The 15,230-nt window shown below is 45.0% G+C and overlaps 1 protein-coding gene across 9 annotated transcripts in view; it reads right to left on the bottom strand.

Moving 5' to 3' along the window:
- Positions 1 to 333: 333 nt before the first annotated feature.
- Positions 334 to 15,230, bottom strand: part of PPP2R2C (protein phosphatase 2 regulatory subunit Bgamma) — a 208,576-nt gene continuing 193,679 nt past the window's right edge. For all 9 annotated transcript variants that reach the window (XM_075420479.1, XM_075420473.1, XM_075420480.1 and 6 more), the window contains 2 exons: positions 13,746 to 13,837; positions 334 to 3,204 (listed from right to left, as the gene is read on the bottom strand). In XM_075420479.1, coding sequence (XP_075276594.1) covers positions 2,913 to 3,204; positions 13,746 to 13,837 — 384 coding nt within the window. In that variant the 3' untranslated portion in view covers positions 334 to 2,912. The remainder of the gene's footprint in view (positions 3,205 to 13,745; positions 13,838 to 15,230) is intronic.

Here is a 15,230-nt window from a genome sequence, read left to right as displayed (position 1 = left end):
GTTTTTGTGTGTCCCTTCACACTGCGCGTGTCTCCTACTCCATTTGTAAGAGACTGATACTCAGATCTCCCAAAGCCTGTCTTGGGCTGTGAGCAGAGGAGAAAGCTGGTCTGAGGCACGAAGCAGAAGTGCATCCCCAGCTCTGCTGAAGGCGTCTGTGTGCACGCTCTTCGTCACGCTGAACCCCCGGCACTGGGTTTCCTTCCCTGCCTACCACAACACTTTAGCTTGCCCTGTGCGCCCCGATCCCTGTGACTCTTCCTCCTCTGTAAAAAGAGGTAAACATCTCTCTCATGTCTAGCTTAAAAATAAGCTGTGCCTTGAAGTCATCTATTTATGCCTTTTTGGTTGTAGTTTTATTGAAAAAGCTGGTATTAACATATTTATATTTTTATTCAACAACAGTTAGCTAACTTGTGCAACACAAAGAATGCAGCCATGAACAACAGCTTTCAAAACAATCAGATTTACCAACTTTACCATCACTTACTCTACACCACCGAAAGCTCAAACTAAAAAGAGAAAGAAAATTGGAAACGTTCACAATGACGATGTCAGCTTTCCATACATTCAAGAAATCCGGAAACCGAACTGTAGTAGTGATGTCAAAGACAGGAGTGGAATACTGGTCTTTGAAAGGCTTCTATTTATTTCCTCTATAATCACTTCATGGTATTTTGGTTGGGAATTTCATTAGTTTTATAAAGCTCCGAAGATATATTTCTTTATTTAATTTTAACATGTTCTTTTTGGTACCCAGAGCTGTAACAGAGTAAGGTACTTCAAATTAAAACAAAAAATTGTTGTATTAAGATCTGCTTTATAGTAAGTTACCTATAGAATCTTACTTGAGAATGTTAAAAGCTAAATATATGTTTTACAGTACTTCTAGCTGCAAATGCCAATATGAGCCGATAGCAATTTTTTTTTCTTTTTTTTCAGCTGCAAAGGTTAATGGAGGAGGCCAAAAGTCAAAGAAACTATATGACACCCTTGAAGCAGTAGTTTGGCATTAACAAGTTTTCTATACAATTTACCACATTCTTAAACCTTTTTACAAGGAAAAAAAAAAAGAAAAGCAATTTTGATAAATTTCATTGGAATAACTATGTACATGTACTGTCCATGCCTGCTACAGCATACAGCATTTTATAAACCAACATTCCTCATTCCCTTTAAAATGAGCCCACACATTTCATACCGTTTGGGTTTAGTGTGGCTGGAAACTGATGCACATGCGTTTGTGCTTCTACACACAGAATATACAGCAGCGATCTGGAAAACTTCAAACAGAGAGAGATTTCGTCTGTTGTGTTAAGATGTCCTAGAAAAGCTGTAGACTTTGTTCTTTTAGTTCTTGTAAGCAGATTTGCACCCACCCTTTCCCCCTAACCAAAATACAAGAGCATGCAGATCCCTTCATCAGTACATTCTCCACTCACCAAGAAATCAGTGCATCATGGCTTAGAGACGTTTTTTTCTGAGGAGTTCTAATGTGGGCAGATTAACAGGTCACCTGGGTTGTGCTGTTTCATTCATGGTTTGAGGAGAAATCCTGTGGGATATTTATTTTTCTGCCAGCACTATTAGGGATGCAGCAGAACTTTCTTTTCCTGAATTAAGAGGACTCCCTGCCCACTGCACCGTTCCTGTGTCATTTCTGCACGTGGTACACCGATTGCGTGTACTTTCATTTTCCATTTACATCGCTATTCATTTGGAAACAGAGCTAGATCCAAAGGTATTATGTGGAAGAAGCTTTTGTTTGGTTTGGAGTTTTTGATTTTTCATATTCTCCAGCAATAATTTCTTCCCCCAGCAGCGGACTCCTTTTAAAACATTAAAATTCACTGAGCAGTGCTACAGCTCCCCGTACCATTCCGTTACAGATAGCACGGCATTGCCTGTATTCCCCAAAGGCCAGGATTAAAATAACTGCTGCAGTGAACAAACGAGGGACTTTCTGCAGTGTCTAGCAGTGATGCAGCTTTGTTCCCACCGCAGCCGATCATTGCCTTCAAGGACAGCGCTTCCAGCCAAGGTTCCCGAACTCCAACCCCCAAACAGCAGGGACGGGTTTGTGTGCGAACTGCCAGGCTGTGTCTGACCAGCCACTCCCTCTGCAGTGGCAATACCCAGTTTTTTAATAGTCCTCCACGCGACGGAGACACTAGTTATTGTTTTAAACAGAGCAAAGAGATCTATGGAGAATGAACTTCTTAAAATAAGCTGGCTGAGTAACTATACCGGTCTGTCACTTACCCACTCGGGAAGCTGAAGCACAAAGTTAGTAATGTGAATAAATAAATAGGTAAGAAGGTGCTGTAAGGAAGGGAATGGGACAGGGCAGCTTTTCCCCAGCAGGGAGGGATTCTGCTTCCAGCTCCAACTGTCACCAGGGGCCTCCAGCGTGCCCCCGGCTCCACAGGGACGTGGCTCCTCATTCACTCAGACAGGCTTGGCTTAGTTGAAAGACAGCAAAAAGTTACTGAAAAAAAAATTAATCAAGAAATTGAGGCAAAAAGCTCTAACCATGTGGTAAATGCTGTGGACTGCAAAAGCAGGCAGTGCACCAGAACAGCACGGTCCTGTGAACCACCGAGACCCTGGAAAGGACTGCCGGGAGTCAGGGAGGGTCAGCCCTCCTCGGGAACACTCCCCCAAGGAATAAATACCCTGGCTTGTTTAAAGGAACCGACACAGACCACACTACTGGATTTGCAGTCGTGCCTTTTACTCGTACAGCTGCAGTGATGGAAAGTAGTTGGCTTGCCACCAGTAATGATACAGGCTGAGGGATGAAAGGATGCAACCTACACACCCCACCACAGACGCCACCATTTTAGTGAAGATCACATCCTTCTACAACTCTCAAGAGGCTGGTTTGTAAATATGGAGGGATATTGATAAATCTAGTGCATTTCTGAGTTCACTTTATCCTGAAATATGTACAGATTGTTTGTCGCTGCTATAGCAATGATGTTCTCAGTCGGGTGCCACGCTGTGTGCAAGATCTTCTTAGTAAAGTCCAAACTGTCGACACTGATGTCATCTTTCCTCCGTTTGCCTCCGACGCAGACTCTCCGCGGCTTAAGAATAGCTCGTGGTTTACTGCTCTCTCGGGATGCCTCCAGGGTAACATCCCGCTTGGTATTTCGGTCAAACATTCGGAAAAAGTTGTTATACGCACCTGTCATTATCACACTGCGGAGAGAAAGGGAGAGGAGAGAAAACAAAGACAATTGAACAGCAGCTTGTGGGAAGTCTACTGACACGACTGGATCAGGACAGCTGAGCTTTCACCTTAGGATAAGATGTCTGCTGGTTTCAGAATGTAAAACAGGATTTTTCCCAGTGCTGCCCAGAGTGAACGGTTTTCCTCTACCGATGTCTGCCCCTTCCCTATTGGCATATTCAGTGACACAGTTACCCCAAAACTCGCATGCCGAAGCATGCACAAATGTCAGGGCCCTGACATCATGAGACTGACTTCACAAGACAATAAAGGTAATATGTTTAATAAGTTATTTTTAATCACCCTCCAGCTTTTTATGAGCTTTTAAGGATCATATATTTCAGGCTTTTTTCTTTCTCCAGAGCCTTACCTTTTCTGACAGGTGAGATTTACCACAATTACAGAAACAGGCTTTTAAAAAAATTTCCAAGTATTTCAAACCTTCTGATACAATAGTAAGATTTAGTCCATAATTATGTGTTTTAATGAGTATTTTGAAGAAAGGTGTTTTCGAAGGTTCTGAAAAAAATCACACTGAGTTTGCACAAGTAAATTCTTTCCAGCTTAAACCTTTCCCCCTTCTGAAGCCCTAGACCTTGCAAGTCTAGAAAATGTCACAAATTTGTATCTACAATGCTTCTTAAAAATACAGACATTGATAAACAGGATTCTGTCATCTCTCATATGAAGTCCAAATGAAGCTTTAAGTCAGGATGTGCTTCTGGGTCTGGGAGAAAGGGACAGAAAACATACCTCAATCCGTTTAAAAATTACCCCATTAATCAGCTTGCAGTTTGAAATAATGGATTGCCAGTTGCTTCATTCCCCCAGTCCCTAGGGGAGGATATTTTGTCACTAACTTTAATGAATTCAGGATTTTATCCATGGCCCTCGGGTTATTGGATTAGCATAATCACGGATTTCAGAGCCTTTTTTGAACGCTGTGAACTTTTTCTACATCCGAAGCCAGGGCCACGCTCTACGCTCCCGTCTCAGCCCCACACAGACTGGTTTTCTGAATCTCCAGTCTGGAAGGGGAATGCAGCCCGAGCGGTCAACTCTCCACAGGAGAAGCCGTACGGTTCTAAGGCTTAGGCAATCAGGAACAGTTTGCCTTTGTAGTACAGTCCCACAGAGCCTACTTCCCGTCCTCTGCACAGAAGAAACTCACCTCCATCTGAAATGACTGTTACGTCGCTTTAGCACTTTGCTGCTGTGTCCCAGCTGGGGTGAATCTGTGCCCTGCAGCATACTGGCCAGGAGACCACGGCACATGCAGCCGGGGGAGAATAAGGCATAAACTCTACTCGCTGTTGTACAGACACTCACTAGCTGATCAGATTAGATGCTCCTGGATTCAGGAGCTGTCTTACACCGTACGCACAGCCTCCAGCCAGTGTTGCCTTGATCTCATTTGGGGCCATTAGGAGCTACTGTAAGGCAAACGCATCAGACACTGAGAAACGCACAAATAACGGGAGCTGTGCAGTTCCCCGCTTCTGCACCACAGCTGCTGACTGATGGCAGCTCCGCTCGCTTCAGAGCCACCGCAGGGTACCTGGAGCGGGTGAGCCAGATTTATACACTGCGAATCACCAGCAGGACTGCCAGCTCCATCCTGCTTCCACGCCTGCTGATGGCAGACTGGACTTTGACGATTCCACACTGAGCTTTCTCCAGCTCCTGGAGCGCTGCAGGGAACTGCTGCCAATCAGACAGGCGTAGCGCAGAGATACAGCGTGCCCTGCCCTCAGCAACAGCTCACCAACGGCCTTCGCCCCATCGAGAGGCTGCTTTCCCACACAGCCCAGCTGCCCTGCGGCTCTGCTGCCCAGTTCAGGGATGGGCAGCAGAGGCACTTGTCCACACCAGCTGCTGCCAGCCCTGGCAGGGAGCTGCCTCACCGCTGGGGAGAAGGCAGGAGCAGCGCCTGCCCTTAGGGTTCTCTGCAGGGAGGTCTCCCTCACCTTCCCCTCCTGCAAAGCCCTGGCACAATCCTGTTCAGCAAGGCAAAAGTTAACAATTTCACAAGCTAAGGAAAAAACCCCCAAAAAACAGTCAGTGTGACAGCTTGATAAACCGTGTCCCAGGAGCTGCAGAAAGCCTACTGATCAAGATTAGTGCCCATTTCAGAAATTGAATCAACAGTAGTAAATCTAATGTTTCACTCCTTCCAAATCACCATGTCTTGTCGTTACAGCTCCTGCTGTAATGGTTATTCACAACATGAAAAAGTCGAGGTTATTTCACATCTCAGCGCTAACATACACAATTTGTGATGCAAACAGCCCAGCACACTACTGTGGTTTTGCTTCCCCCCAGGCAAAATTCTGAAACATAAAGGTTCATAATGCTGGGGGCACCCCGTGCCACGGGCTGCCGAGCGTGGTTCCAGGGGAGTGGGGAGCATCCCTCCCGGTGAAGGCAGGGACCGTCGCAGGAGCGGTTTTCACGCAGGCAGGGCACCAGTGCACCAAACGCAGAGAGATATGTGTCAAGAATCTTATTTTAGGAGGTTTTGCTTGCAGTAAAACTGCCTTTACAGTCCATTTGCTTTTTAATTTCTTGAACTCTCATCTATTTTTAAAAGTCTGCTTTCTTCGGTTGGATTTACTGCAGTTATTTTTTTTAACATATGTAGATGACTACTTTTCATGCTGGCCCTGTTTTTCTGCAGTTTAATGGCTCAGTAAAAAATAGCATTATGTAAATGAGAAAGTGTCCATTCTTGTTCAAGGTCACAAACACAGATGGATTATAACCTTACCTGCTGCTTAAAATAACAATAAAAGAGAGTGAGAACTAGATGGAAGTCTGCAATTTCACAGAATCACAGAATAGTAGGGGTTGGAAGGGACCTCTGTGGGTCATCCAGTCCAACCCCGCTGTCGAAGCAGGGTCACCTACAGCAGGCTGCACAGGACCTTGTCCAGGTGGGTCTTGAATATCTCCAGAGAAGGAGACTCCACAACCTCCCTGGGCAGCCTGTTCCAGTGCTCCGTCACCCTCAGAGGGAAGAAGTTCTTCCTCATGTTCAGACGGAACTTCCTGTGCCTCAGTTTGTGCCCAATTTATTCCCCTTCAGGAAAATATAATGTGCAGTAATGGAATGTATGCAATAAGGAGAATTTTTTCTATATATATGTATTAGAATAAAAATTGTAGCTGAGTGTAGGAAAAGTCTGTTCTGTATTTCTAGACTCACTGCTCTGCACAGCAGTGTTACGAGGAGTGTTTGCACAAAAACCTTACAGTTGAGGCTGGTTCAAGAAACCAAACGGAGCCACTCACCCCAGACACCCCACACTAATTCACAGGTGTGTAAGGGGCCAGCCTGGAAAAGCGCTGCCTAACCACCTTTCGTTTTCCTCAGAAAGCAGGTTTCCGAGTCGTGCGGCGCATGGTCAGAGGTACGGCCGTCTCAGCGGCGCCGGGGTATTTAGGGCGCAGCACACACGCCAGTGCACCCTGAGGAGCAGCGCACCGATAGCAAAGCTGCTGACAGACTGCACCCAGCTCACACCACTGCAGCTACAGGCACCGGGATCGAAAAACAAAAAGGAATTTTAAAAAGGCAAAAAAACAAAAAAGCAGGAAGAAAACCCCAATGGCAGCGACACGGCTACCGCTGCCGGCACTCCATGCGTCGGCAGCCGAGCGGGTGCTCTGGTACCCGGCAGCTGGTACCGGCAGGGCCCCAGCGCCGGCGCAGAGCTCCACGCTCGCCCTCCCGCGCGGCCCCACAGGGGAACGCGTTCTCCGCTCCGCAGGGTGCTGCTCTGCCAGCACACAGAGCGCTCCGTGCTCCCTCTTCCAGAGCTGCTCCAGAGCTGCAAGGTCGGAGCGCTTCCGACAACTCTTCAGCTACGCATGTTTTGAGGGACAGCACAAAGTGCTGCTAACTCATCCACCCTGCGCTGACACTGGGGCATTCTTGCTTATTAACGACACAATCGGAGGCATCTCACTGCCAAACTTCAGTCCTCACACGGAGTCGCTACGGCCCAAAGTCTTATCCATCACTTTTTTTTTTCTTTCTTTACAAGCAGGACAAATGTATTTTTACAGAAGGTAAAAAAGGAAGGAGAAATCCCTAGTACAGTCCAATCCTACTTTTATTATATTGAGCGTTCTTCTTAGTCCCTCCCTGGTTGCCATTCTGTTCTCTTTTTCTCTTTCTTCCCCTACAATCTTGAGTCTGGTCTTTACCACACTTTCCAGCTAGGTTTTCCTTTCCCTACGTATCTTCCTCCTCTTTTTCCATCTTCCTCTACCCTGCTCTCCAAATTTTAAAAAACACTGTATCTGCTTCTCTCTCCTGCCAATGAAGTGTCCTCTCCAGCTTCACCCTCTGTTCCCTGCTTTGCCTTGTCTCTTCTGCTTCACTCTGTTATTTCCCTCTCTCTGTTCCTTATCTTTTCCCCTCATCTCTTCGTTTTGCTCTTGAAGGTCTCACTGCTCACCCTTTCTTTGCCATCTCCCACTTACCTCCCACTCTTGCCTGCTCTCAGAGACAGCTTGTTCAGCCCTTGAGGGCTTTAGGCCGAACATGACGAGTAGTTGTACCACTGATGTTTAATTTAGGGCCAGAGTTTTAGGGTCTACAGCACCACTCTAACAACTGCTGATGGCTTCAGCATCCCCAAGCATGTTAATACCTTAAAAATATCTGGCTCGCAATACTTTTGCTTTGGTAATGACTCTTTGTTAAATGAAATGCTTCAGTATGTGGCTTCCCTCTCTAAAGTTCTGCTTCTGTTGGAAGGTCAACAAATTCCCTGCTTCACCAGCCTCAAGGGCATCTGAACAGGATTTCACCATTTGTACTAAACTCCAATGAGACCTTCCACAAAATTTTTTAGGCATTGAGATTTCATCAAACATGTCAGTCATTAAGAAATGGAGTATCTCTGTCTTTCTCAGATCTGTTATTTCCATACTTAGTTCAGATTTCTTTATTGCAAGACAAGCTCTTAAGTGTCATCCCTGTTGCATCCATCCTTGCACACAACAGTTTTAATCAAAATTGCTCTGTTCAGCTGCCTTCCTGGCTATCATGGTTTGCCCTGAAATTCTGGGGACATGAGCTGCAATGAAGACTTGCTTAAAAAACAAACCATACTTGCTTCACTTTATTTTGTGTTAGTTTTGCTGGTTTTTTTAAAGGCTCTTTCATAATAATTTTTGGGCTAACTCTGGCCCAGATTAGTCTTCCTGGATGCACAGAATTTTTTCTTCACCTACAGATTGCTATTGTCCGGCAAAATCCAGCTTATGGCATAGTTTCCCCCCTCCACTACTGCTCAAGAGCCCATGGAAGCATGAGACGGTGTGACAGCACTAAGGCTGGGCATGCTTCAAGGACCAGTGCATGCCAGGCTTAGGGATGACAGAAAAACGAAACCAGCCTCGTTAACCTACCCCTCATTGCAAATGTGGCAGCAGAACCTCATCCCCTGTGGCAAGAGAGGCAGGACATCGAATCCAAGCAAGTGTGAGGGGAGGAGACTCAGAGTAGCTTCCACCAGAGCCTGCCTCCAGACTTGTAAATCTCTGCAAAGGAGTCTCTCAAGGCACCTAGCATGAAAAGGACCGTTTCTTCGACCTGAAACCATCTCCCTAGTTACATTTTGAGCCTCTAAATTTGCAAGATTTCACTAGCATGTGTACCACTGCAGAACAGCACCTCTTCAATCTCCTAGGACTGGCAAGCAAGGCCCACCAGATCTGGCTTTGTGACAAGCTAACCTTCTGAGAAGAAAGGATTGGTTCCAGGAAAACTCTTCAAAAACATTTTTCATGGGAATGAAAAATGAGATTTATTATGAGAAAGGGAAAGGAGGAAGCGTTACAAATAGTGGGGACCTGTTTGCATACTGGGGAATTTTCCTTTATTCTGCGCTGTGTGAAGCAACTGACTCCCCATGACAAAGAAGGAACTTCTTTAAACCTCCTGGGGAGTATGCCGACGGGGAAGCTTGAGACACGGGATTCAGGGCTGTGGCACTCCAGTACAGCTGGCTGGGATGAGACTGGGAATAAGAAGAGGGGATCTCCAAGTCCTTCCAAGCTAACATTTGACATGCGGAGCCTTAAGAACAAAATGATGTCTTCCAGCTCTCCAGCATGGAGCGTGCTGCCAGACAGGAATCGACTGTTCACATCGCATCCACTGGGACCTGCCAATTCCGCCTGATTAGAGTGAAGCCTGATGGATATTCAGTGGGATGAATGACAGTTCAGTACAAAAGGACTGACTGAACAGTTGCATGTGACTTCACTCATCTGCTTGCAGCGTATCACTTCTCATGATGGTATTTAGAAGTCTCCCTGGAAGGGTTCCCATACACCCATTCATTTGAAATCTTAAACAAAAAAATAGTAATTAAGGTATTCACTTACTACCATGTACAATTACTATGCTATTTTTTCTTTTACTGGTTTCTTTAACTCATAAACAGCTGCAAAAGTGCTGATTTTTGAGGTAAAACTGAAAGAAGAAAATGAATTCAGCTGGCAGTGGGAAGAAAACAATGTCTTGCGGGTCATTACTAAAAGACTTGACTTCAGAAGTGAATGGAAGAGCTAAATTAAATTGCCGTATAAATAGAGCTCACATATTCTACAGTCTTGTAATGATGTATATACAATAAAGATGGCATGATTTTAGTGTAATATACTCATCTACAGATAATATGTGCTCATCTGGTTGAATTAGTGCAAGGCTCCTGCCTGACTCCCTCCCTGACCACTGCTGTTGCCAAAGCACATCGTGATTAATGTGCCCTTCAGCAAATGAGATCGGCTCTGTCTGATCGCGTTAGTTCCTGTTCATTGGAGTAACTGAGCATCAATCACGTTCTAATCAGAGCTCACGTACATTGATTTTTTTTTTTGTAAACAGCCTCATCATCAGGTTCTATCATAGCCTGGATTAGCTCCTTACTAATGACAAAAGTTAATAAAAAGTATTTTCACCTAAATAATAAACATGCTGTCACTTTTGTTTTTGTAGCTTTAAAGTCTGCAACAGGCAAAAATAACATGTTCAGAACTGCAGTTATTACTGTTATGCATACATATTAATAATATATATACTGTACTGCTGCACCTCTTAAGAGTAACATTGTTAATAGGCCTTGCTTACCTTTAGCAGTAGTCCTTTCTAAAAAATACACACCAAAAGGATCAAATTAAGTGACCTTACTATTCAAATGAACTGTTCTTTAAGAGTGACTGGTAACCAAGTATAATTTAAATTATGATCCACCAAAAAAAAGTAATCCTTGGAGTATGTAGCAAAACAATACAATACTTGTCACACACAGAAGCAAGAAGCTCAGATGAACAAATATTCATCAAAAAAAGACACCAGTGCTGATACATCTGACTCAAGAAGAAACAACTAGATTAAGGAGAACCTTCTCTTTTGTCAAATGTTGCCAGCTACTCTGCTCAACAGTTCCTCACAATCAAGAGCAGTGTATTGCGTTCAGTGGCAAATTTGGTAATTGTGCTCGACTAACAACGCCCCACGGTCTGAGCAGTACAAGAAACGAAGCCCCCAGAATCTAATTTTCCCACTTAATAATTACTCACTGCATTGATCTTTCTGACCTGTCAAGTAGGAATGAAAATATTACGCTCACTTTAAATCCTGATATTGAATAATGTTTCTATTATTACCAGGCAACTATCCAGTGAGTGGTCTTCCCGCACTACTGAGGATGGCAGCGTTTCATTCAACTACAGGAGAAAGACTCTGGGCCTGGGAACGCGCGGCTGTCCGACCTGTACAACACTCCGGGAATTCCCACCAAGGACAAGCAAAATGGTTTGAAAGGACTTGAAAAGCCCTGAATCTCTGTCGAAGTCTCACCATACCTACATGCTTTGCTTGTGCTGTTCTTCTGTGCCAGGCAGGGATCAGCACTGTCCGTATTTCCAAGAAAGGCTTTAGTCTGGCATTTCCAGTGGGAGCAAACTCAAGCAGCAACCAGTCTACTGAGACAACCCTCTGTTGGGGCTGTTCAGCCTGGAGAAGAGAAGGCTCCGGGGTGACCTTAGAGCAGCCTTCCAGTACCTGAAGGGGGCCTACAGGAAGGATGGAGAGGGGCTTTTCACAAGGGTGTGTAGTGATAGGACGAGGGGGAATGGCTCTAAACTAAAAGAGGGCAGATTCAGATTAGGTATTAGGAAGAAATTCTTCACCATGAGGGTGGTGAAACACTGGAACAGGTTGCCCAGAGAAGCTGTGGCTGCCCCCTCCCTGGCAGTGTTGAAGGCCAGGTTGGATGGGGCTTTGAGCAACCTGGTCTAGTGGAAGATGTCCCTGCCCATGGCAGGGGGGTTGGAACCAGATGATCTTTCAGGTACCTTCCAACCCAAACCATTCTACGATTCTAATTTGATTGATCCCATCATGCATGGGTGTGGGAGGTTCAGAGAAAAGCTCCAAAACCTGGATCTTCCCCTAAACCTTCCATGGGTCATTCCCATTTCTGACCGTATCAAAGCCGTCTCCGCAGCAGCTGGTGCCCAAGCTGCAGTCATAGCAACCTGGGAAGGATTTTGCCCAGTGTGGTCCACCTATGTCACTTTAAACAGCCAGCGGGTGGTATCACAGGGGACACTCAATGCTGAGTTAATCCTTGTCAGAACACACATTACCCTGGCACGCAGACAACAGCGATAATGGAAGTACGTAATTTTATTTGCATAATAAACAATACCGGGTAAAAGTTTTATTTCTTAGTAAAGACAGAATCTCTCCGTTGGGCAGGGACAGGAACTGAGCAAAGGAAAGCAGTCCAAAGAGGAGACGCCCCTTGCAGCGCACAGCATTACACTTTATCTACGTTTGTGGAATGCAGGACTGGAAGAGACCTTATTCTGCACTTCCAAGTTCAGACACTGGTCATTTTAACCAATATCTCATATAACCACTTTCACAGATTTCCTGAGCACCATCATCAAAACAGCTGGGCTTCTTACATCTCCACCACTCGGGAAGAGAACACTGCTCCACAGTGTCACGGTCTGACCAGCTATGAACGACCTCCAATTTCCACCCAGGCTATAACTGACCTGTTGTCACTCAACACCTATTTGTTGTTGTGTCATTATCATTCCCATTTATTTTAGGTAGATCCTCTTCCTCCCTATGTCTACCTCCTTGGTATACTTACTAGCAGCAAGTACAATCTTGGCTCCTCTTTTGCTCAGCTGATCAAAACCAAACTCCTGCCCCCTCCTCTCTTTAGAGCAGCTGTCCATTTGCCCGATTAGTTCATCTACCTTGGAGATGAGGGACAAGAAATGTGTGACTGCAGTCCAAAGGTCTTTGAATAAGATCCTAACATAATGTCAGCACTACTCCTCTCTCTGCTGGATATCCCAGCCTTGCCCATTCAAGGATCACGTTTGCCTTTTTCACAGCTGCCCCACACTCTGTTTCACAGCCCTTGCCCAGGCCAGGAGGGCAGGCCTGCTTCAAATACAATGAGGCAGAGTGGTTTTCTCTTTCCAAGTGAGCGGCTAAGTGAGCTGAAGGCACCGTTCCAGCCTCTCAGCGAGTGCCAAACTTTTTCCTCTTGGCTCCTAGCTCTGCTGAGCCAGAAGTCACTGTGTGCCATTCAAACCTGGCTCCTGTGCTCTCTTTGACATGCATTTTGTGGACTGCTAATCCTTTCCATAGTCACCTAGCATGTAAATGTCCCTGTGAGTTGTTTCCAACTGATAAGATGAAGGTTTGTGTTTTCTTTTAACTAAAATCCTCACCTTGCACTATACTCTTGGATTGCATCTATTTTTATTATCCTAGTCCTCTCGGCTGCTCAGTCCTTCCTAATGCTCCCACTCCCCAAAGTACCACCACCACCTACTAACACTGCGGCATTAGCACACAGCATCCTCGCACACTCTCTGACTTGTTGTGCCAATTAACTCTTATGAAAATACTCAACAAGATATCATGTCCAAGATAAAAACCAGGCCCTCTCCTTCAGCGCACAGGGAAAGGGACTGCTCTGGTGGAGGTAGGTATCAGCAGAAACCGTCAGCTGGCAGCGATTAGCAGAGAACCAGTGGGTGCCTGCGACTGCCTTTCCTTGTTCCCTGTTTGCGGTAAATGAACTGGATTTCTGAGGCAGCTCATGCGTAAAGACAGGATCACGCAAGCTTCCGTAGTGTGTTGGTGGGGCTGTGCAAGTTGGCAGCATTCATTTTAGCTTCTGCAGCCTACTTAAGAGTTTGGTGAAAATGGACAGAATTTGCAGGTTTTTTTCCCCCTAAGGCGTGAGCCAAGATTAACAAGGCACACGTCATGTCTGCCCAGCTCAGCGAGACAACTGCACCAACACCCAAACACCTTTTACCAACCTGAACGCTGATGTGTGAAGATGCAAACTGATGTGGAAAATAACCATGCAAAACATTTTATGTTCTGATCCCCATCATATGGGAGCTCTTCTGCTAAATGAAGACAGTGATGGACATACGGATGGATTACCTGTCTGATCCATTCCACGCACATTCAAACTTGTCAAAGATGCAGTCATTTTCATAGAGGGAACACAACTTGCTCCTAAGGTAATCATGGACCTGTTTCAAAGAAAGTAATTGTTGTTATTCTTGAAATAAAGCAAAATATAAAACTCCACAGCCAGCCCCCCACTCTCTGCTTTATCTCCCACGTTCACTTTCAAAATATGCTGCACAGATTGGTGGCTTTGCAGAAGATACTGTGCTTAAACAAGCTATCTGTACTTTTCCACAGCCCAATTAACCAGGTGCTACAGAATTATTGCTGCAGGAAGGCATGAAGCACACCTCCCTCAGCAGGCTGCAGACCACCTCTCTTCAACACATTTGTTTCCTGCTTGGGTGATTTTCTCAGTGCTAGCCTAATTCCCAAAGACATTTCACCAGCTGATACCATAAATGTGATAATTAATGTGCAAGAAAACTAATTTAAATAGTAACAAAAATATCGTGTTCCAAGATAAGTGGACTCTCGCTTGTGGCAGAAAGAACTTGGCTCTATTAAAAGAACCTGTAGTGTGTGGTATTACATATGTTTGGGTCAGGTATTTCAGAAGCTAAATACAGTACAAGGTTGCAGTTGCACCAGCTGCAAATTAGAACACTAATTTAGCCCCAGGATACCTCCTGTTTGGCTGACACTTAGAAACAACATTGTAAATTGTCACTTACTTCCTTGAACAGTGGGACTAACCAGCAGAAGACCTCTCCTCTGAGCCATCTCTGCTCAACAAGGGTTATCATAAAGAGACAGATCTCATGCGAACTGTTTCAGTCCTTTGCTGAATTTGATCAGCTTTCCTTCTGGATGATTGGTTTCATTCCACAAGGAAATAGTGAGCTAGAAAATCCCTGCCTAGAAGAATTTACTAATGCACTTTCACTCCTGATGTTTTCTTCTAGTTGTTGTAGAAACTGTACAACAAAGCTGTGTAGATGACCTCTCGGAGCACACGCACCAGTCCAGTAGCCAAGGGGCGTAATTTAGTGCTGGCACACAGAGGTACTGCTTCTTGCAAGTCCAGAGAGACTGTTCCTGCTCATGGACGCGCAGCATCCTCCTCGGGCCTGAGGGCATAAAGATTTCTTCTAGCGAGATAACTTCTGTCATGACCAGACAAGGGACAATGACCTTTCACTTACATTTTCTTTAACCTAGCCCATTTTCAATAGCCAAATTGAACAGTATCCGAAGAATATTTGTAACATAAGGTTATTAAGGACTACAAATTTTAGTCACGGATCAATTTTCATTAACATACGAGTGAACCCTGAGCTGTGCATCAACACATAATGACTTACACAGCAAATGCAGGCAAATGGTACAGGCAGATAAAACATCTCACAATTAAATGCATTTATCCTCATGGTGAGTAATAGGTCAGAACACTCGTAGTACTGATGCAGCTTCTTGCACCCTCTGTAATTAAATCATTTCATTTTCTCTTTACTT

This window comes from Opisthocomus hoazin, chromosome 5 (assembly GCF_030867145.1).
Source record: "Opisthocomus hoazin isolate bOpiHoa1 chromosome 5, bOpiHoa1.hap1, whole genome shotgun sequence".
Taxonomy (NCBI): Eukaryota; Metazoa; Chordata; class Aves; order Opisthocomiformes; family Opisthocomidae; genus Opisthocomus; species Opisthocomus hoazin.
Note: the sequence above shows the minus strand (reverse complement) of the source record. Positions and strands in the feature narration are given on the sequence as shown.